Genomic DNA, 24,783 nt, shown 5'->3' with positions numbered 1-24,783 from the left:
AGTGTTCATTATCTTGCAGTCATCTAGATTGAACTTCTTCAGAAGTTCCTTGGTATATTTTGATTGATGAACATAAGTTCCTTCCTTCTTCTGATTGATTTGAATTCCAAGAAAGAATTTCAATTCTCCCATCATGCTCATTTCAAATTCATCCTGCATTATCTTAGAAAAGTTCTTGCACAAAGCAGCATTAGTTGAACCAAAAATAATATCATCAACATAAATTTGAATGATTAAAATGTCTTCTTTGGTTGTTTTTCTAAAGAGTGTGCAGTCAACCTTTCCTTTTTCAAAACCCTTTTCAAGAAGGAAATTACTGAGTCTATCATACCAAGCTCTTGGAGCTTGTTTCAGACCATACAGTGATTTCTTCAATTTAAAAACATGTTCTGGGTTTGAGACATCTTCAAAACCAGGAGGTTGCTTAACATACACTTCTTCAGAAATAAAACCATTTAAGAAGGCACTTTTAACATCCATCTGATACAAGGTTATTCCATGATTAACAGCATAAGATAGAAGTAACCTGATTGCTTCAAGTCTAGCAACTGGTGCAAAGGTTTCAGTATAGTCAATCCCCTCTTGTTGACTATAACCTTGTGCAACCAATCTAGCCTTGTTTCTTACCACTTCACCTTGTTCATTCAGCTTGTTTCTGAATACCCATTTTGTTCCAATAATGTTCTTGTGTGAAGGCTTAGGCACTAGAGTCCACACATCATTCCTTTGAAATTGATTCAGCTCTTCTTGCATTGCTACAATCCAAGCATCATCCTTCAGAGCTTCATCAATCTTTGATGGTTCCATCATTGAGATAAGACCAACTAAAGATTCCTCATTTCTCAGTTGAGATCTTGTCTTCCTTGGACTGTCCTTGTTGCCTAATATCAGTTCCTCTGGATGTGATGATTTGTATTTGAAAGTATTTCTTGGGGGCTCATCATCTTCAGACTCATCAACGTTAGGTTCAGCAGTTGCTTCAGTTCTTTGTTGTTCAGAGTCTGTAGGAACTGTTGTGTTCAGAGGTTCTTCAGAGAATGGATGTTCTGAGTAGTTTGGAATATCTGAATATTGATCCTCTGATACCTGAAATCTAGACAAAACTTCCACAAGCTCTGACACTTGGTCAGGCTCTTTGTCATCAAATTTGACATGCATAGTTTCTTCCACAGTATGTGTTTCAGAAATATACAGTCTGTATGCTTTTGAGCGTTCAGAGTATCCTATAAAAATACCCTTATAACCTCTAGCATCAAATTTCTTTAGATGGACTTTGTTATTTAAGATGTAACAAGTACATCCAAACTGATGAAAATAAGAAATATCAGGTTTTCTTCCTTTGAACAATTCATAAGCAGTTTTGTTCAACTTAGATCTGATATAGATTCTATTTTGAACATAACATGCTGTGTTTACAGCTTCTGCCCATAAAAACTTTGCTACATTTGTTTCATGCATCATGGTTCTGGCCATTTCTTGCAGAGTTCTATTCTTCCTTTCTACAACCCCATTTTGTTGAGGAGTTCTGGGAGAAGAGAATTCATGCAAAATGCCATATTTTTCACAAAAGTTTTCAAAAGGTTCATTTTCAAATTCTCCACCATGATCACTTCTAACTTTTAAAATAGTGTAGCCTTTTTCATTTTGAATTTGCTTGCAGAAGATGCTAAACTCATCATAAGCTTCATCCTTTGTTCTTAGGAATTTTACCCAAGTCCATCTACTGTAGTCATCAACAATCACTAATCCATACTTCTTTCCATTGATAGAGGCAGTGTGAACTGGCCCAAAAAGATCAATGTGAAGAAGTTCCAATGGTCTTGAGGTAGAGACAATGTTCTTAGGTTTAAAAGATGATTTTGTAATCTTCCCTTTTTGACATGAACCACAAAGTGTGTTTGAGTGATATTTAATTTTAGGTAAACCTCTGACAAGGTCAAGCTTACTAAGCTTAGAGATTAACCTCCAGTTAGCATGGCCTAACCTCTTATGCTAGATCCATTTTTCTTCACTCAAGGTCAAAAGACACATCACTTTTTGTTCATTCAAATCAGAAAGATTAATTTTATAAACATTATTCTTTCTCAGACCTTTGAATATCATGGTGTTATCAGATTGTTTAGACACAGTACATGATTCCTTATTAAAGACAACTACATAACCATTGTCGCAAAATTGACTTATGCTCAATAGGTTATGTTTGAGTCCATCAACTAACCAAACATCATTAATAGATAAGGAAGAATTACCTACTGTATCTGTACCTATTATCTTTCCTTTTTGATTACCTCCAAAGCCAACAGATCCTCCTTCTTTCATAGTCAGCTTAGAAAATAGTTGTTTGTCACCAGTCATATGCCTTGAACATCCACTATCCAAATACCATGAATGATTCATGATACTTCTTTGAGTGGCAGGCTGTATGAGAAACAACTTTAATCATTGCGATAGAACTCTTTATCAAGATTAATGATAAAGTCATCCCAGTATTCTTCCTCTTCATTTTCCAAGTTCTGATTGTTAACTTGAGAACTTGTCAGCCATTGGTCTAGGACATAAGCCCTTCTTCCTTTGCATAGGACTTGTTTCCATACTTTAGGTAAGACATATCCTTTCCTAGTTGGTAAATCTGAATGGTACATAATTTCAGCTTTTGGTACCCATCTTCTGGGTCCACGCTTGTTAGTCCACAAATGCTTATTATGTTGTCTAGTGTTAGAGAGAGATCTTGGTTTGGAATAATAACCTTTTTGAAATCTTTTCTTTGTTTGAAATCTGTTATTGTTCCAAGATTTGGATTGTTTATGATTCCAGGGTTTGTATCTATTATCAATCCCATGTTCTGATTGATTATATCTACTGACTCTAGAATCATAAATAATCTGAGTCTTGTACTTCATCTGAGATTTAGAATTTTTCTTTTTAAAAACTTCTGATGTTTTAGGTTGACTAGCTTCAGGTACTGAAGTTCCTTTGAATCCAGAATTTGAAGTCTCAGATGTTGAAGTTTTCAGAACTTCTGAACTAATGTTCTCAGGTTCTGAACAACTTCTATCTTCTGAACTTTTCTTTCCAGATCCTGAGGAACTAGGTTCCTCTGAGCTGTCAGCTTCTAAATCACTCAGATCATCATTGTCATTTTCACAAATACCAGGATCCTCTTCACTTGGTGGAACAACATAATAAACCCAAGATTTTCCAACCTTTTTGGCAAAAGTCTTCAGCTTTGAATATGTTCTACCATATTCATAGCCAAGTCCTTCTCCTCTATGTCTTAAAACATTATAAATTCTATTAGCAGCTTTGCTCTTCCCAAGGTTGAGATGCACAAACTGTTGAAGAGCTATTTCCTGCTCATCAATAGGTTTGTGACAAACAGCACAACCCTTTTCAAAGTCATCTACTCTATTCAGAGTTTCTTGATATAGACCTTGAAAATGTTCTGCTTGCTCAGTCAGAGTGTTAAGCTTTTCTTGTAAAACTTTTTGTTTACTTAACACTCTGAGATGTTTCTCAATGACCTTGTTAAGTGCAGTTATAAGTTGAGATTTAGAGCAATCAGAAAATACCTCATCAGTTACTTCTGAATCTGATTCTGATTCATCGTCTGAGTCTACATCTGAGTCAGCTGAAGCCATCAGGGCTAGATTTGCCTCTTCTTCTTCCTCAACTTCTTCCTCAGATGATAGCTCTTCAAAAGTAGCCATCAGACTCTTTTTCAATTTGCTCTTGAATTGTTGCTTCTTTGAGCTGTATCTTTTGTTTTTGTCTTTAGCAGACATTTCTGGACAATCAGCAATAAAGTGTCCTGGCTTCTTACAGTTGAAGCAGTTCTTCTGATCATCCTTTTTGCTGACAAAATTTCTGGAGCTGTTACCTCTGAAATTTCTTTTGTTAAATCTGTTCCATTGCTGAAACTTGGTGAATAAAGCAAATTCATCCTCATTCATCTCATCCTCTTGACCATCAGCAGAAGATTCTTCTTCAATATCAAGAAGCTGAGTCTTAAGAGCCTTAGAAGTAGTCTTAGTTGACTGTAAAGCCACTGACTTGGACTTCTTCTTAGTTTCTGAGTCAGCATCCAGAACCATCTCATGGCTTCTGAGATTGCTTATCAGAGCTTCAAGACTCAGAGTCTTGAGATTTTGAGCTTCCTCTATTGCAGTGACCTTGGGTCTCCAAGCAATAGGAAGACTTCTCAGAATCTTCTGAACATGGTCATAGGTGGAATAACTTCTCTTAAGAGCTTTAAGACCAGATACAAGGATTTGAAACCTTGTAAACATAGTCTCAATGTTTTCATCTTGTTGCATAGTGAATAGTTCATATTGCCTTATCAAAAGACTAGCTTTAGCCTCTTGAACCTTTTCATTACCATCATAGGTAGCACACATAGAATCAAAGATAGATTTAGCAGTAGACTTGTTCTCTATTCTGACATAGTCTTCATGTCTAATAGCACCAACAACAATGTCCTTTACTCTATGATGCTTAGTATAGGTTTTTAAGTTAGCTGGTGTGAGTAACTTTCTATGCTCAATGGACAACCTTCCATGTTCATTTAAGTTTTCAAAAGTTACTCCCAGCTCAACCAAATCCCACAACTCATGATCAATAGCAGTAATATTGCTATACAGTCTTTCCTTCCACCACTCAAATAATGATGCATCACCATTGAATATAGGGGCTTTTCTATTGCCACTATGTTCATGTGATTCATTACTTAAGTAGTCATAACCAAAAGCATTTCTAGGACCACCACCAGCACCACTGGCCTCACCGGTTCTAGTGCTACTATCGTCTCCTCCAGACATAGTGTTCTCACAAGATCTTTACTGTCTCACTGTTAAGTGAAAGTAACAGACCAGTGCTCTAGATACCAATTGAAGGTGTGAAAACACAAGAAGGGGGGGGTTGAATTGTGTTTTAGCCAAGTTAAAACTTTTTCAAGTTCTTAACTCAACTACGTTAGCAGCGGATAAATAACACAAATAAAAGCAAGATAGAGAAAGAGAAATCACACAAGCAATTTATACTGGTTCCTCTCACAAAACGAGAGTAGTCCAGTCCCCTTGCACTTCCAAGGGAGTTCACTATAATCACACAAGATTACACCTGCTCAAGCACACAAGCAAGAGACTTCTCAACAATGCTCAAGCACACAAGCTTAAGACTTCACACTTAAGCACACAAGCTTAAGTTTCCTCAAGTAATAGAAAAGTATATAACAATATACAAATGCTCTTAACAGAACCTAAAGAGAGTCAATACAAAGAGTACAGAGTATTAGACTAAGTGCAAAAACACTTAACAGCGGTTCAGAGCTTGTATATCACAAAGTTCAGAGTTTGTTCAGCGTACGTTCAATCCTTAATAATATTATTTATGTTGTAGCTGAATCTTCTAGTATATATACCACTAGAAAAGAGTCGTTGCAAAAAGAACCGTTGGAGTTGATAATCTTTTGTCTTCAAGCAGTCTGTCTTGATGCAGTTTGGTTGTATCCAAAACTAAGAAAGAGTTTCAGTTACTTTGACTACTGCAGAGTGGACTTTCCTTATTCAGCTAACAAAACTGAAGACCCACGTTCTCAAAAGAGAACAGACAAACTGAGGGTAGCTGAACTGATCAGGCTTGAAGGGTCCTTTTCTTCATTGGTAGAAGAGTTGACTAACAGAGAGAATCTTCACAGCTTTCAAAGAGATCTTCAGACTTTGATGAAGCTTAGTAGTCAGTCAAGAAGTTCTGAAGACTTCATCCTCTGAAGGTTGTAACTTCTGAAGTCCAACATCTTCTGAGCGCTTGTGAACTTCTGAATTCACATCCTCTGAACTTCATTCAGAGCTTATATGATGCTTATATCTGCACACTTAAAATAAATTTTTAGTCCTTCCAATTGTTAATTAATACTTTGTTATCATCAAAACCTTTATAGATATAGGGGCAAACATTTTTAAATCAATTTTGTTCCAACACAGTTGGTATAGAGGATGGCTCAACACCGGTTGGAGCATCGGTTACAACAGCCTTTTCTTGGGATTTTTCAGTAACATCAGTTATGACATTCGTGGGAACTGCCATATTCTCAGGAACACTAGGATTATTGCTCACAACAACATTCTCAGCAATATTTTGGGTTTTTCCTAGGGTTTCAACAGAACTAGGGTTTTCCTTTGCAGAAGGGGTTTCTTGATTCACCTTTTCAAACACAGACTTAACACTTTCTTCATTAACTTTATTAGACGATTCAACATTCGCATTTTTGCCGGAGGCAACATCATGCGATTCCACATTCGCAGTTTCAGAAGGATCCTTATTCAAGTATAGATCAGACATGCTCAAACCCCTTTTTACGGGAGATTGGGGTTTCTTCTTCTTAGACTTAACAGTATCAGACTTAATAGAAATTGAGGGAGACGATTCACTTACTTTCTTAGTGGATTTTGCAGATTTCTTCTTTTTCGAACTAGTAGCAGGGATACTTGATATGGGCGTCGCATTGACCACAACAGTTGATCCTTCCTTCTTAGATTTTGATCTTGTTTTCACAGTATCAGCAAGTTTGTTTTTGATCTGAGCGGAACCGGAAGATTGAGACATTTTCACAAAGAAATTGTTGAAGTTTTTGAAGTTTTTGATGATTTGAGATGATGGTTTGTGTTTGCAGATCGCAGCAAGGAGTTCAGAGGAAGTTGAAGGTTTTGGAAAGGAATAATGATGATATGAGAGTTGATAGCGTGTAATTGAGAAGTTATGGAAAGTTATTTTTGTCTTTCCTTGATTTACGTGCGCCAATAGTTGAAATTTGGAGAAAAAAACGGTTGCGCGCACATAATGTCTTAACTGCTATAATTCCTCATGTAGGCAAATCCCCAATTTGCCCCTAAGCCTTTCAAACTGATTTGCATCTAAAGCTTTGGTAAAAATATCAGCTACCTGTTCTTCAGTTGCAACATGCTCCAATTTCACAATATTTTCTTCCACTAAATCCCTGATGAAGTGATGACGAATGTCAATATGCTTTGTTCTACTATGCTGAATAGGATTTTTTGAAATATTTATGGCGCTTAAATTGTCACAGTATAATGTTAGAGCATCCTGTTCAACACTGTATTCCTTAAGCATCTGCTTCATCCACAATAATTGAGAGCAACTACTCCCAGCCGCAATGTACTCAGCCTCTGCATTGGATAGAGAAACACAGTTTTGTTTCTTGCTAAACCATGAGATAAGATTCTCTCCTAGGTAAAAACATCCACCAGAGGTGCTCTTTCTGTCATCAGCACATCCAGCCCAATCTGCATCACAATATCCCATCAACCTAGCATTGTTGGTGTGGGAATACATTATTCCATAATCAGAAGTTGCATTGACATACTTCAAAATTCTTTTTACTTGTGTAAGATGGCTCGTCTTTGGCTCAGCTTGGTACCTAGCACATACACCAACAGCAAAGGTGATGTCAGGTCTGCTTGCTGTGAGGTATAGTAGGCTCCCTATCATGCTTCTGTACAGGCTTTGGTCTACATCTACACCTTTCTCATCCTTGGTTAATTTTAGATGTGTAGCAGCAGGTGTTCTTTTGTGTGCAGCATTTTCCATGCCAAATTTCTTCATGATATTTTTAGCATACTTGCTTTGAGACACAAATATTGTGTCTTCCATCTGTTTCACCTGTAATCCAAGAAAATAGGTTAATTCTCCTACCAAGCTCATCTCAAATTCAGACTGCATCTGTCTCACAAAGTGTTGGACCATCGGTTCCGCCATCCCTCCAAAGACTATGTCATCAACATATATCTGTGCTATCAACAAGTTTCCATTCATTTCTTTGACAAATAAGGTCTTGTCATTTCCACCTTTCTTGTATCCTTGGTTGATCAGGAATTCAGTTAGCCTTTCATACCAAGCCCTTGGTGCTTGTTTCAAGCCATACAAGGCCTTTTTCAGTTTGTAGACATGATCCGGATGATTTGGATCTATGAAAACTTTGGGCTGTTCAACAAACACTTCTTCATGAAGATACCCATTTAGAAAGGCGCTCTTAACATCCATTTGGTAGAGTTTGAGTTTGAGGATGCAAGCTACACCAAGAAGCAGCCTTATGGATTCTAGTCTTGCCACGGGAGCAAAGGTTTCATCAAAGTCAATTCCCTCCACCTGAGTGTAGCCTTGAGCTACCAGTCTTGCCTTATTCCTTGTTACTGTACCCTTCTCATCAGACTTATTCTTGTATATCCATTTAGTACCTATGACATTTACCCTATGTGGTCTTGGAACAAGATCCCAGACTTCATTTCTCTTGAATTGATTCAATTCTTCTTGCATTGCTCCAATCCAGAACTCATCAGTAAGAGCCTCTTTTATGTTTTTAGGCTCAAATTTTGATACAAAACAAGTGTTTGAGATAGCATCAATCTTTCTTCTGGTAGCAATGCCCTGGTCTGGATCACCTATGATTAGATCTTTAGGGTGATTCTTCTGTGTCCTAATAGATGGTGCTTTTGTTGGGGCAGGTACAGAGTCTTGATCAGATTCCTCACCTTTTAGTTCAGACTTTTCACTTTGTATCATCTCATCAGAATTGTCAGGGGATGGTTCAACATCTGTTTCCACATCCTGTGATTGAGTGGATGGTGCATCATCAATCACAACATTGATCGTTTCCATAATGACTTTGGTTTTTGTGTTATAGACCCTGTAGGCTCTGCTATTCAAAGAATATCCCAGAAATATACCTTCTTCACTTTTAGGATCAAGTTTTCGTCTTGGTTCTCTGTCAGCAAGAATGTAGCATTTACTCCCAAAAATGTGGAAGTGTTTCACAGTTGGCTTTCTTCCCTTCCATAATTCATACAAGGTTGCAGATGTTCCCTTTTTGAGTGTTACACGGTTGTGTATGTAGCAGGCTGTACTCATAGCCTCTGCCCAGAACTGATATGGAAGACCCTTGGCATGAAGCATTACCCTAGCAGACTCTTGAATGGTTCTATTCTTTCTCTCTACTACACCATTTTGTTGTGGTGTTATGGGAGCAGAGAATTCATGTTGGATACCTTCTGCTGCACAGAAATCATAGAATTTGCTATTCTCAAATTCCTTTCCATGATCACTTCTGATCCTTATGATGACAGACTCCTTTTCTCTTTGAAGTTGTACACATAAGTTTCTAAATGTTTCAAAACTATCTGATTTTTCTCTAAGGAAGTCTATCCATGTAAATCTAGAGAAATCATCCACCATAACAAAAGCATACCTTTTTCCTCCAAGACTTTCAGTCTGCATAGGTCCCATCAAATCCATATGTAACAATTCAAGTGTTCTGGTAGTAGATTGATGTTGAAGCCTTGGGTGCGCCACCTTGGTTTGTTTGCCTATCTGACATTCTCCACATATTGTTCCTTCGTCTATCTTTAGCTTGGGTAATCCTCTGATTGCTTCTTCAGCTATGGCCTTTTTCATTCCTCTCAGGTGTAGATGACCCAACTTTTGATGCCAGAGTTTGACTTCCTCATTTTTGCTTATGAGACAAGTAGACATATAATTTCCTTCTTCAGACACCCACAAGTAACAATTGTCTTTGGACCTTACTCCCTTCATTATCAGTCTTCCTTCTCCATCTGTAACAAGACATTCTGATTGTGTGAAGTTCACCTTCATGCCTTGGTCACATAGTTGACTGATGCTAATCAAATTGGCTGTAAGTCCTTTTACTAACAGAACATTGTCTAAGTTTGGTAACCCATTATCAATTAGGTTCCCAATTCCTTTTATTTCTCCCTTAGCTCCATCTCCAAATGTTACAAAGCTTGTGGCATAGGACCTTAGGTTGGCTAGATACCCTTCCACTCCAGTCATGTGTCTAGAGCATCCACTGTCAAAATACCAATCTTGTCTAGATGATGCCCGCAGTGATGTATGAGCTATCAGGCTTACACCATCTTCCTTCTTCTTCCACTCTTTCTTGACATTCACGTTCTCAGATTTGGGTTCAAGTGGCCGTGAATTCTGTGGATAGCCGTACAGTTTGTAGCAATAAGGTCTAATGTGCCCTTTCCTACCACAATAATGACACCTCCAATTCCTTCTTTTAGTCCTAGATCTTGACCTGTTGTATCGATGGTGAGGCGGATGTTGAGGCATCGAGTTAGTCTGGACATGCTGCTTGGGTTTTAACCATGTGTCAGTTCCCTGATGTGTGGGAGGATGAGGAGGTAGTAACCCACCACTAACAGGAAAAGTTTTATCAATGGGGGTAGTGATTGTAGCTTTGTTGTAACCCATTTCTTGATCCACTATCTCATAATCAAAGCCAATAGGTTTCTTACCTGCACTTTGTTTTAGCAGCATGGCTTGAAACTTTTCTTCTCCTGATGCAAAGACTCTAACTTGTTTTCTAGCATGCTCCAAGTCTTCATTCAGCTTTTCAATCTCTTTGTTGAGAGTCTTAATTATATCCAGACATTCATTCTTCTCGGCCTGTAGTTGACAATTCGCCTTCTTTTGTTTTTCCAAGGCTTTGCAGAATTCATTGCTCCTGATGAATAAGTCCTTATAGGTAGCCAGAAGTTCTTCATATGATGTTTCATCGCAAGATTCAGCATCAGATTCATAGACACCTGTCAATGCATTGCCAAGTTTAGCAGATTCACCTTCATCTTCTTCTGAATCATCCTCATCTGACCAAGTAACAGCAAGACTCTTCTTCTTCTTCAGAAAAGTAGGGCATTCAGATTTGATATGACCAAATCCTTCGCACTCATGACACTGAACTCCTCTAGATGAAGTACTTTTGTCATCACTTCTGGTCCTCCTTTGACTAGATACAGGTTTGTTGAAGTCAGATTTGGTACTTAGACCATTGAATTTATTTCTTTTATCCATCCTCTTCATGATACGGTTGAACTGTCTTCCAAGTAACACCATGGCTTCAGATAAACTTTCATCACTCTCCATATCTATCTCATCATCTTCTGCAGTATTAGAAGTAAAAGCCAAACTTTTGTTTTTCTTCTCTTTTCTTTGGTTTATGCTCATCTCATAGGTTTGAAGTGAGCCTATTAGTTCATCCACTTGAATGTTGGCCAGATCCTGAGATTCTTCTATTGCTGTTACTTTCATGTCAAACCTCTTAGGTAGAGATCTGAGAATTTTGCTCACCAGCTTTTCATCTGATATGGGTTCTCCCAAGGCATCAAATGAATTTGCAAATTCTAAAATATTCATGTGAAAGTCATGAATAGTCTCTTCTTCCTTCATACTCAGATTTTCAAAGTTTGTGCGAAGCATCTGAAGTTTGGACAGCTTTACCTTGTTGGTTCCTTCATGTGCTTTCCTGAGTATTTCCCACGCCTGTTTGGCCACAGTGCATCGTTTAACAAGTCTGAACATGTTGATGTCCACCCCATTGAATATGGCATTCAAGGCTTTTGAATTTCCCAGAGCTAAGTCATCCTCGTCTTTAGAATAGTCTTTATTAGGCATGATTTCACCTGTTACCTTTCCATCCTTATCAATGACCATTGGGGGTTCCCATCCATTTTCTACAGCTTTCCATGTTCTGCTATCAATGGATTTAAGAAACACCATCATCTTAGCTTTCCAGTAGTCATAGTTCTCAGGCCCAGTTAGCAGTGGTGGTTTAGAAACCGTTCCTCCTTCCTTGTCCATCTCACCAGAAATTTCCGTCCCTGAAGCTCACCCTGAGTTTCGAGCAGGGTGCCTGCTCTGATGCCAATTGAAATTCTGGCACACTAGTGTTAAGATGTTGTACTCAACGCTTCACCACTATAATACACTTTTAATGCGTGAATCAATGATCCAACATCCAACCGCGCATACACAAGGAATAATAAGCTAAACAAACTGAAAGTAAATTAACACAGTAATTTGTTAACCCAGTTCAGCATAAGCCTACTCTGGGGGATACCAATCCAGGAGTGAATCCACTATGATAGTATTAGTTTGAAGCCCTCAATAAACCTCCCGTTTATGACTTCTCACCTAATCACCACCCGTGCTATATCCTACCTAAGACACACCTAGGTATGAGAACCTCCGCTCACCTCCTCTTGACCACAGCCACTGTGATCGTACAATACTAGATTTAATATGTGAAGACACACTTCATAAAATACTCACACCACTTCCGTGCTTAAAAGCTTTGGAATGATATACACACACTATCTCCTTGCTTAGAAGCTCCAGAGATATTACAATGGATAAACACACAGTTCCTAGTCTAGTGGGAAATCAACACAAGACTTAGAACACAATAGACACAATACTAAAACCTAAACTCACGCTTTGTAAGACTCAAATCTGGTTTCAGTGACTTGAACAATGGTGTCAACATTCTTTAAATAACCTTCACTAGCTCAGGCTAGGTCTTCAATTAGGCTTCAATAGCACAGCTTGATTAATGGTTCCTTCAAGGAATATTCTTCAATTAAAATGTTTTGTTTCCTTAACTTGAAGATCTGATTAGCAAGCAAAACTTGATCACGAGATCCATTAATAATTATGCGTGACAACGCTCCTTATCACAAACGAACATTTATTATGGATTCCATATTTAGAACTTAGGCGCGAGATCTCACCATACACAGGCCCGGCCTACTGGATGTGGTATCCAATGTTGAAGCATTGTACCGAACATCTTGCTTATACTGGATGGTGGAAGCATGGAGTTCCACATCATGAAAGATCACATGTTTTAGCAAAATGAGGCCAACCATACAACGCCAACATATTGTAATTATAAATAAAGTAAGATCATCTCTGATGGTGTAGTACTTGGTATCGTTTGGCTCAACTTATTTTATCATAAAAGTTACTTTAAACTTAAAGTTTAAAAATAAGAACTTAAAAAATAAAGTTAAATTTGTAATTATTTCAGTTTCTTTTTTATTTTAGAAGCTATTTTTAGACAAATGTTTTTTGAAAAATTTTTATTACAAAAGGTTTGATTTTGTTAAACATTATGATAAATAAATAAATAAATAGTGTGTTAAAAAAAATAAAAGAACATGGATTTTTTTTTTTATAATTGATAATAAAATAGTTCATAAATAATTACATTAAATAAATTAAAAGTATTTTATGAGAGTGAGGTAAAATATATTATTTTAAACAATATTTCAATACATCAACATAATTTAAAATTTTCTATCAATAAAATAGCATAATTTATAATTTTCGAAAATTACTTTTTTTTTGCTGCATATAAAATTTACATAAATTACCACAGTATTACCATAACTTATCATGAATATGATTTATGCTTGTCAACATATGTCTGTCAAAGGAAATGTTTCTACAACTGTTTATAAAAAAATAAAACAAATAAGCATTCCTACTCCTATATATTGTTTCCGTAAAAAATAATAATAGAAGTCCTTTATGTATGCAAAACATATAAAATATTAGATTTTTATCATCATTCTCTCTAGATAATGATGATAAAAATCTAATATTTGCAGAGGGGTGGCTAAAATGGATGAAGGCTTGTGTATTTGAGAGCTCAATGTCTGTTTTGGTGAACGGGAGTCCCACGACGGATTTTAAGGTGAGTAAAGGCTTAAGGCAAGGTGATCCTTTATCTCCTTTTTTATTTTTGATAGCTGCAGAAGGTCTAACAGGGTTGGTTAAAAAAGCAGTAGATATTGGCAGTTATCATGGTTTTAAGGTTTATGAAAATCTACAATTTCAAATTCTATAGTTTGCAGATGATACAGTGTTGGTAGGGGAAGGGTCTTGGGAGAATATTTGGACCATCAAGACTATCTTAAGAGGCTTTGAACTTGTCTCTGGTATGAGGATAAATTTTGTGAAAAGTAAACTCTACAGAATCAATGTTAATGATCGTTTTTTGGAGGCGGCTTCCAATTTTCTATTATGCAGGGCTGAAGCTATTCCGTTTAAGTTTTTGGGATTACCGGTTGGTGCTAATCCTAGAAGGTTAATTACATGGAAGCCGGTGGTGGAGTCGATGACAAAACAGTTAAGCAATTGGAATGGTCGACACTTATCCATCAGAGGTAGAGTTATTTTAATAAATTCAGTTCTTTCTAGTTTACCGCTTTACTTCTTTTCTTTCTTTAAGGCGCCAAAAGGAGTTCTCAACCAACTTATAAAACTTCAACGTAATTTTTTATGGGGAGGAGGGTTGGAAGAAAAAAAATTATGTTGGGTTAGTTGAGATCAAATTTGTTTACCAAAGGAGAATGGTGGTTTAAGGGTGAAAGATTTAGAACTCTTTAATCAAGCCTTGTTGAGTAAATGGAAGTGGCGATGTGAAATTCCTGGCACACAGTGGACAGGTGTTGCTCAAGGTGTAGCAACACTTGTCTGTTGTAGACAGATGTTGTTACTGGTGCGCCAACACTTGTCTATAAACAGAGCAAATAACATAAAACAATACAAACAGTAAAGTAAATAACACACAAGAGTTGTTAACCCAGTTCAGCCTAAAGCCTACTCTGGGGGATACCAATCCAGGAATGAAGTCCACTATCAGCAGTATTACTTCGAAGTTAAACTCACCCGTTTACAACTTCTCACTTAATCACTACCCAATGACCCTTCTACCTAGGAACTCCTAGATATGAGACCCCGTCCCAATTCCTACCTTAGCAACACAGACAGCGCTGCTATTCAACTCAGACGATTACAACGATTGGAGACACACTCCTAAAAACTAGGATTCACTCTTGCTTAAAAGCTTGCGAGTAAACCACACAACACAATAGAACAATCTCCGTACTTCAAAGCTTAGGAGAAGTTCACACTTACAACTCAATAACACTCAGGTCCTAAGCTTGCATCAATGAGACACAAGATAGGCTCACAATTAACACTCTAAAATCCCTAAAAACACACGCTTTGTAAGACTCGATTTTAGATGCTTGAAACCATATGCTTGCCTTCGTATTTATAGTAGTTGAACGACTTGGGCTTCAAGAAAAATTAGGGCTTCTAGAATTGCGGCAGCAGTGATATATTTTTGAAAACAATAGTTATATTTTTGAAACCGCAAAAATATATTTTCCAAAAATATAATTCTTTTGGAAAATAAAACTAGGGTTTAGCTGCCTCATGAAACACATTAAACACGTGCGCCTTCCTCTGTAAGAAACCTTGACATAATTCTTCAAACAGATCTTCAAAAGATTGAGTAGAAAATAATAACATCCAGCTGGCGCGCGCAGAACAGAGTCAGGTGTTGTTCCAAAGTGTCACAACATTTGTCACAACACTTGGGGTCAGCACACTTGTCTCAACACTTGGCTAAAATATGTTTTTGCAAAATGTAGCCAATATACAAAAACCCAACAATCTCCCCCTTTGGCAAATTTTGGCTAAAACAATATTAGACCAGTATATACAGTATTACCTTTCCTTCGAGTCAACATGATCACACAACTAGGAAAGAAAGTAACACATAATAAAAACTACTTCCAAGATAGTCAAGTAGCATCAGAGGCAATGCAACAGCGGAATAAAACACAACTAGCCTCATGGAACAACACAAGGGAGAAATAAACTCCCAATAGTAGATGCTTAGAAGTAGGAGAAATAAACTCCTAATAGTTTAAGACGCATTTCATCAACATAAGAACAATAGGAAAAATAAATTCCCATAAACATCTGAGAAAAATAAATTCTCAGTCATAATAGATAGTGGACTCAATAGTCAGGTGCCATAACACTTGGCACAACATTTGTCATCAAACATATTCGCGATCAAGAGATAATATCACTCACACTCCCCCTGAATTCATGCATACACACACCAGATAGAGAAAGAATATTTACTACTCCCCCTCAGTACATGCATATTACTCACACTCCCCCTCAATACGAGCATACGAACAATTCATGCAAAAACAGTCAACAGTCTCCAGATGAACAGTCTCCAGATGTGAGAACATCTGTCTTCACACTTGTCACACACACACACTACTCCCCCTTTTTAGCCATAATTTTGACAAACATCATGCATAGGAAATAGTAGTGTACCAGAGCATAGACAAACATCAGTGTGCAGTTATTACAGACCATCTAGAAATCCAGGGCCTTGCCCATAAAGGAACAAGAAAAACAACAAAAGTACATCAGAAACAAATATAAGGAAAACATCAGAAATTATATTGAAGAACTTTCATCAGAGTCCTCCATCACATCCTCAGAACCATCCTCAGACTCACTAGCCTCTTCTTCTTCTTGTCCATTTGGCTCACCCTCAGCCATCTCAGCAGCTTCCTCAGCCTTGAGTGCCTCAATCACACGGTCTATTTTCAGCTTCCTGGCCTCAAGTGCTCTGCTGGTCTCAGTCAAGTCTGCAATCATCTGCTTCCTTGAAAGAACACCACCCTGGACAGATGTGCCAACACCTGCTGCAGCATTTGTCCCATCCAGCAGCCTCTGCTCAATCACCAACACCCCTTTCCTTTTGCAAGGAACATCAGAACTTCTTAGTATATCTGGGTGTTGTTCAAGTATAATATTGCATAGCAGAGTGGGGAGAGCCACTGGCTTCTCAACAGCATAAGTCAGGGCATGGCTTAAAGTTTCTTGAAAGAAATAAGACCCATAATCAAATTTTGCCTTTGTACCCACAGCATAAATGAACTTGCCCAATCCTCTTGCAATATCACCTGAGTGAGTAGTTGGTACCCAATTACGGGCAGCAATCCTATTTAAAACAGCATAGAATGGTGAGAGGGAAGTTGCAGACAACTTTGCCTTGCTTGGCCACACTTTAATTTTTCCACCAGTGAGGACCTTGCAGATTTCATTATCTGTGGCTTTCAGAGGAGCCACTTCATCAGAACTTCTTTGGAGATATTGGTTTATCACAATAGGGGAGAATTGAACACACTTTCCACGAACAAACACTTGCCTGTATTCAGGACTTGCTGGATCATTGCAATTTGCAGCTACATTAATCAAAAATTCTTTGACAAGCCTGTCATAGCACTTGTCCAGACCAACCACTGTTTTCATCAAACCTGCATACTCAAGAGCTTCTACAACACTAGGACATTCAAGAATATCAGCCTTCAAATTTCTTTCCAGAGCTAACCTTCTATGATATACAAACTTCCACCTTGCAGACCCATTTTCCAGATGAAATGAAACATTATCTAATGGAGCAGATGGAACAGATTGAGGAACCTTCTTCCTTCCTACACTTTTCCTAGATGTGCTGCCAGATGCAGCAACATCTGTCTCTGGTTCAAAATCAGAATCACTAGTTGGAGGAGCTTTTCTTTTCTTGGTCTCTGACCTAGGGACCACTTTACTGACAGGTTTTGGAGGTCCATACACAGGCTTTTTACCAGTAGCCTTTCCAGTCTTAGAGGGTTTGGGAGTTTGGACAGGTGTGTTAGTAGTCTCTACAGCTTTACCAGCCCTACTTCTAGTCCTCCTAGCCACACTAGCTTCAGAATGTGCAGGAACAGCCTTATCACTAACAGTAGTTTCATTTTCATTAACAATTATCACCTCAGGAGTTTCATTCACATCTTTATCAGAACCAGCTTCTTTATCAGTATCCTTAGGTGGGGGACTCTCATCAGACTCAGAATAGTCCACAAGGTTCTCTTGTGCCAAAGATGTGGTAACATCTGGCACCACATTTGGCGCAGCGCCATGTGTTGCAACATTTGGCGCAACATGAGTCTCAGAAGCAGTTTTCTGGAGAGACTCATCAGCAACAGCCTCATTGGTCTCAGTGGAAGCACCAATATTAGCATCAACAACAGTAGGGGGGTTAGGAACAGTTTTCCCCAATTTTTCAGACATAGCAGGGTCCTTTAAGCCTAGGGTTTCAGCAGGATTTTCAACATTAAGACCTAAATTAACAGAAGTCTTACCAGATGTGTCAACATTCTCTTCTGCAGTATCAGCGACAGGAGTAGGAACGTCTGTTGATGGCAGAGGATCAACATGCAGTTCAGACATTGTATAAGCCCGTCTTGATTCAGTTCGCGATTTCTTGCTCTTCTTCTTCGTTTTCTTAATTGAAGAGGAGGGAGATGAAGGATTTATGCTTGATCGTGATAATTTTTCCTTCTTCGCAACTGATTTTCTCCTCATAGTTGGACTTATGGAAGGTATGGTGGTTAGAGGAACAGCATCGATTACCACCTTTTGTAGTGATGGAGTAGCATCTGACTTTGTTGGTGAAGATTTGACAGAGTTCGACATGATTTGGAATTGAAGTTTTCTGAGAAGAGACAAGGGTGGAGAAATGTTGATGCGGAAGATGGATAGTTTTTGAGCGTGAGAGAGAGAATGAATGAGGAGTAATGATTGTGGTTGAAGGAGGTTGTGGGAAGTTGAATGAGAACTTCCTTGATTTGCGTGTAACTTAAAGTGATGAGAGGTAGTTACACGCATTGCCTGCTGTAACTGCTATTTGTCTTCAAAAAGGCAAATTCCAAGTTTGCCTCTTAATTTTTCAAATTGACTTGCATCCAACGCTTTAGTAAAAATGTCTGCTAATTGTTCTTCCGATGCAATGTGCTCAAGTGTAACAATTTTTTCTTCTACAAGCTCCCTTATAAAATGATGACGTATATCAATGTGCTTAGTCCTACTATGTTGAATAGGATTTTTAGAAATGTTTATAGCACTAAGATTGTCACAGTAAAGTGTCATGACATCTTGCTCCACACTATATTCCTTCAACATTTGTCTCATCCATAACAATTGAGAGCAACTACTCCCAGCTGCTATATATTCTGCCTCAGCTGTTGATAGAGACACACTATTTTGCTTCTTACTAAACCAAGATACTAGATTGTTTCCTAAGAAGAAACATGCACCGGAGGTGCTCTTTCTATCATCAGCACTTCCAGCCCAATCTGCATCACAATATCCAATTAAGGTAGAATCATTACCATGAGAGTATAGAATTCCATAGCCACATGTGCCATTGACATATTTGAAGATCCTCTTTACTTGAGTCAGATGACTCATCTTGGGTTCAGATTGGTATCTAGCACAAACTCCAACTGCAAACATGATATCCGGCCTGCTAGCTGTGAGATATAGTAGGCTTCCAATCATACTTCTATAGAGACTTTGATCCACATCAACCCCTTTCTCATCTTTGGTAAGCTTCAAGTGTGTAGGTGCAGGTGTCCTTTTGTGACTACCACCTTCCATACCAAATTTCTTCACAATGTTTCTTGCATATTTTTCTTGAGAGATAAATATGGTGTCTTCCATTTGTTTGACCTGAAGACCTAAAAAATAAGTTAGCTCACCTACAAGACTCATTTCAAATTCAGATTGCATTTGATGCACAAAATGTTCCACCATTTGTCGCGACATTCCACCAAATACAATATCATCTACATATATCTGAGCTATCATTAGCTTCCCTTTCTCTTCTCTTACAAATAAGGTTTTGTCATTTCCACCCTTTTTGTATCCATGGCTGACAAGAAATTCAGTCAACCTTTCATACCATGCTCTAGGGGCTTGTTTCAATCCATAAAGTGCTTTCTTTAGTTTGTAAACATGGTTAGGAAAGCTTGGATCTACAAACCCTTTTGGTTGTTCAACATAAACCTCTTCATTTAGATAACCATTTAGGAATGCACTTTTTACATCCATTTGGTATAGCTTGAATTTCAAGATGCATGCCACAGCCAAGAGTAATCTTATGGACTCCAAGCGAGCAACTGGAGCAAAAGTCTCATCAAAATCTACTCCTTCTATCTGGGTGTATCCTTGTGCTACAAGTCTGGCTTTATTTCTAGTAATATCACCATTTTCATCAGTTTTGTTCTTGTACACCCACTTTGTACCAATAACATTTATACCATCTGGTCTAGGTACTAGATCCCATACCTCACTTCTTTTGAACTGAGTTAGTTCCTCCTGCATAGCATTGATCCAGTATTCATCAGTCAAAGCTTCTTTAACATTCTTTGGTTCAATCTTTGATATGAAACATGAATTGGAGATTGCTTCTTTTGATCTTCTTGTTGCAATTCCTTGATTTGGATTTCCAATGACAAGTTCCAGAGGATGATTCTTCTGTGTTCTAGTAGATGGTCCCTTGTTTGGTCTAGGAACCTCTGTAGTAGACTCAGAATGTTGATCAGGTTCAGGTTCAGTTTGATCTTCATCAGGTGTTGGGACAGGTGTTATGACATCTGTCTCTTCAGCTGGATCTGCACTTGTTGTATCACTGTCATCAACAACAACATTAATTGATTCCATCATAGTTCTTGTTCTGGAGTTAAAAACCCTGTACGCTCTGCTGTTGGTTGAGTAACCTAAAAATATCCCCTCATCACTTTTGGGATCCAATTTTCTCCTAGGTTCTCTATCTGCCAGAATGTAACATTTTGACCCAAACACATGGAAGTACTTCACAGTAGGCTTCCTATTCTTCCATAGTTCATACAATGTTGTAGCAGTACCTTTCCTTAATGTTACTCTATTGTGAATGTAACATGCTGTATTCATGGCTTCAGCCCAGAACTTGTAAGGAACATTTTTGGCATGCAACATTACTCTAGCAGATTCTTGTAAGGTTCTATTCTTTCTTTCAACCACACCATTTTGTTGAGGTGTAATTGGTGAAGAGAATTCATGAATTATTCCTTCAGCAGCACAAAAATCAGCAAATTTAGAGTTTTCAAATTCCTTACCATGGTCACTTCTGATTCTTACAATACCACAGTCTTTCTCTTTTTGAAGTTGTACATAAAGATTTTTGAATTCTTCAAAAGTCTCAGATTTTTCCCTAATGAAATTCACCCAAGTATACCTAGAGAAGTCATCAACAATAACAAGAACATATTTCTTACCTCCAAGACTCTCAACTTGTATGGGCCCCATCAGATCCATATGTAGTAACTCAAGAACTCTAGAGGTGGACAAGTGTTGCAACTTTTGGTGCGACACTTTGGTTTGCTTCCCAATCTGACATTCACCACAGATATTGCCTTCCTGTATCTGCAAGATTGGTAGTCCTCTGACAGCTTCTTCTGATATGACTCTCTTCATGCTCTTCAGGTTAAGGTGTCCTAATTTTTGATGCCACAGCTTAACCTCTTCATTTTTAGTTAAGAGACATGTAGATACATTACCTTCTTCAAAAGGGATCCACAAGTAGCAGTTGTCTTTTGATCTAACACCCCTCATAAGGATGTCTCCTTCATTATTGCTGACCAGACATTCATTTTTTGTAAAGTTGACTTTCATGCCTTGATCACATAGTTGGCTTATACTGATTAGATTGGCAGTTAGTCCTTTTACAAGGAGAACATTTTCAAGTTTTGGTAGACCATGGTCAATAAGTCTTCCAATACCTTTGATTTCCCCCTTTGCTCCATCTCCAAATGTCACAAAACTTGTGGCATAAGATTTTACTTCCTTTAAATATTTTTCAACACCAGTCATGTGTCTGGAACAGCCACTATCAAAGTACCAATCTTCTTTTGATGATGCTCTGAGAGATGTATGGGCAATCAGACTTTTCCCACTGCTTTCAGCTGTATACTCCTTGGTATTGGTTGCATCATCTTTTTGCTTCCATTCCATCTTTGTTTTAGTGATGGATTGATCAGATTCTTGTGGAATTTCACTTGGATAACCATACAGTTTGTAGCAATAAGGCCTTATGTGCCCCTTTCTTCCACAGTGATGACATCTCCATGAATGGTACCTGCTTCTTGGTCTAGGTATAAACCTAGGTCTCTGCCATCTTTGCTGATGTGGTGCCACATGTGGCAACACTTGTCTCTGCTGTCTAGGAGACAGGTGTGGCGACATCCTGTCATGCATTTTTGGAGGTGGTTGTTTCCTTATCTCAGGCATATATTTCCCCTCTTTGTTGTAATCCATAATCCTATTAACATTTTTGTATTCATACCCAATACCAGTTTTGGATTTGCTAGGAACTGGCAGAGTTTCCAGGATTTCATCTAGATCACTTCCTTTGAATAGCCTAAGAACATGCTTCTTTAAATTCTCAAGATGAGAGTTTAATTCAGTTACCTCTTCATTTAGATGGGCTATTTCAGTCAGTTGTTTGATCTTGTCAGCTTCTAAGTTGATGATAGTTGCCTTCTGTTCCTCAATGATCTTTAAACTATCTTCCCATTTAGTACTAAATTCAGAGATTCTTGACATATTAGCAGCTCTCTCAGTTTCCAACTTAGTGATTGTTTCTTTTTGTTCTTCAGAGACTCTGCAGACTTCTGCACTCTTTAGACACAGCTTTTTATATGAATCAGCCAGTTCATCAAAGGTCAGTTCTTCTTCACATGATTCAGTGTCAGATGTGCAAACACTTGTCAATACATGTATAGCCTTTGCAGTATCAGTTTCTCCTTCAGAATCTTCATCTGACCAAGTTACAGTTAACCCCTTCTTTTGTTTCTTCAGAAAGGTACCACATTCACTTCTAATGTGACCAAACCCCTCACATTCATGGCATTGAACACCTTTATTTGGAGCTGATTTTTCATCTGTTACAGGTTTTCTGAAGTTCCTGTAAGTGTTGCGCCCAATGTCAGCTGCACCTGTCTTAGGGCGTTTGTCCATTCTCTTCAGTACTTTATTAAATTGTTTTCCCAAAAGAACCATTGCATCAGAGATGCTTTGTTCAGACTCTGTGTCACTCAGTTGATCTTCTTCCTCAGCGTTTGAAACAAAGGCAATACTTTTGTTTTTCTTATCCATCTTTTCATTTGCAGCTACCTCATAGGTTTGTAGTGAACCAACCAGTTCATCTAGCTTCATATCTGTGATGTCCTTTGCTTCTTCTATAGCTGTGACTTTCATGTCAAACTTCTTAGGTAGAGACCTGAGCATTTTTCTTACCAGCTTTTCTTCAGGTATCTTTTCACCCAAGGCATCAAATTGATTGTCAAAGTCAAGTATGGTCATGTGAAAATCCTGAATGGTTTCATCATCATTCATTCTAAGATTCTCAAACTTAGTTGTTAGGAGTTGTAGCTTAGACAACTTCACTTTAGAGGTACCTTCATGAACAGTCTCAAGAATTGTCCAAGCTTCCTTAGCACAAACACACTTTTTGATGAGTCTGAATATGTGTTTGTCAACACCATTATATAGTGCATATAATGCTTTTGAGTTTGCAAGAGCAAGCTCATCCTCTTCTTTGGACCATTCTTCAGCAGATTTCAACTCAAGAGTTGGTTTACCATCTTTGTCCATCTTCACAGGTGGAGTCCATCCTCTCAGAATTGCCTTCCATGTCTTGCTATCAATTTGTTTTAGGAAGGCCATCATGCGGGACTTCCAATAGTCATAGTTTGAAGCGCCAACCAAGAGAGGTGGTCTGGTAACAAAACCTCCTTCTTTGTCCATCCTTGCCAGAAACGATTTCCCTGGAGCTCACCCTAAAATTCAGAACAGGGTGCCTGCTCTGATGCCAATTGAAATTCCTGGCACACAGTGGACAAGTGTTGCTCAAGGTGTAGCAACACTTGTCTGTTGTAGACAGATGTTGTTACTGGTGCGCCAACACTTGTCTATAAACAGAGCAAATAACATAAAACAATACAAACAGTAAAGTAAATAACACACAAGAGTTGTTAACCCAGTTCAGCCTAAAGCCTACTCTGGGGGATACCAATCCAGGAATGAAGTCCACTATCAGCAGTATTACTTCGAAGTTAAACTCACCCGTTTACAACTTCTCACTTAATCACTACCCAATGACCCTTCTACCTAGGAACTCCTAGATATGAGACCCCGTCCCAATTCCTACCTTAGCAACACAGACAGCGCTGCTATTCAACTCAGACGATTACAACGATTGGAGACACACTCCTAAAAACTAGGATTCACTCTTGCTTAAAAGCTTGCGAGTAAACCACACAACACAATAGAACAATCTCCGTACTTCAAAGCTTAGGAGAAGTTCACACTTACAACTCAATAACACTCAGGTCCTAAGCTTGCATCAATGAGACACAAGATAGGCTCACAATTAACACTCTAAAATCCCTAAAAACACACGCTTTGTAAGACTCGATTTTAGATGCTTGAAACCATATGCTTGCCTTCGTATTTATAGTAGTTGAACGACTTGGGCTTCAAGAAAAATTAGGGCTTCTAGAATTGCGGCAGCAGTGATATATTTTTGAAAACAATAGTTATATTTTTGAAACCGCAAAAATATATTTTCCAAAAATATAATTCTTTTGGAAAATAAAACTAGGGTTTAGCTGCCTCATGAAACACATTAAACACGTGCGCCTTCCTCTGTAAGAAACCTTGACATAATTCTTCAAACAGATCTTCAAAAGATTGAGTAGAAAATAATAACATCCAGCTGGCGCGCGCAGAACAGAGTCAGGTGTTGTTCCAAAGTGTCACAACATTTGTCACAACACTTGGGGTCAGCACACTTGTCTCAACACTTGGCTAAAATATGTTTTTGCAAAATGTAGCCAATATACAAAAACCCAACACGATGTACTATTGATGTCGATGCGATTTGGTATGATTTATTGTGGTTCAGGTATAAGGAGAATTTTGGTAATTTATTAAGTTGGAACGGTGTTAAGTCAAGACCCAAGGATTCTATTTGGTGGCGTGATATATTGAAGGTGGGGGGAATGGAGGATGATTTATGGTTTCCTAAAAATGTTAGTAGTGTGTTGGGTGACGGTAATTCGATTGGATTTTGGAAAGAGAAGTGGCCTGAAGATGTTCCATTGAGAGAGCTCTTTCCTAACTTGTTTTTTAAAGAAGTGGATCATAATGTTGTAGTTGCTAAAT

At 38.1% G+C, this 24,783-nt stretch overlaps 1 protein-coding gene across 1 annotated transcript; it reads right to left on the bottom strand.

Annotated features, from left to right (window-relative positions):
• Positions 1 to 5,958: 5,958 nt before the first annotated feature.
• LOC123896160 lies at positions 5,959 to 8,670 on the bottom strand. The gene is made up of 2 exons (XM_045946580.1): positions 8,392 to 8,670; positions 5,959 to 6,573 (listed from the first exon to the last, which is right to left on the bottom strand). Exons 1-2 carry the CDS (start codon positions 8,668 to 8,670, stop codon positions 5,959 to 5,961), a joined length of 894 nt encoding a protein of 297 aa, XP_045802536.1.
• Positions 8,671 to 24,783: the final 16,113 nt, after the last annotated feature.

The sequence above is a fragment of the Trifolium pratense genome, linkage group LG7, assembly GCF_020283565.1.
Source record: "Trifolium pratense cultivar HEN17-A07 linkage group LG7, ARS_RC_1.1, whole genome shotgun sequence".
In the NCBI taxonomy this organism is placed as follows: domain Eukaryota; kingdom Viridiplantae; phylum Streptophyta; class Magnoliopsida; order Fabales; family Fabaceae; genus Trifolium; species Trifolium pratense.
This window is presented reverse-complemented; position numbering and strand designations above follow the sequence as displayed.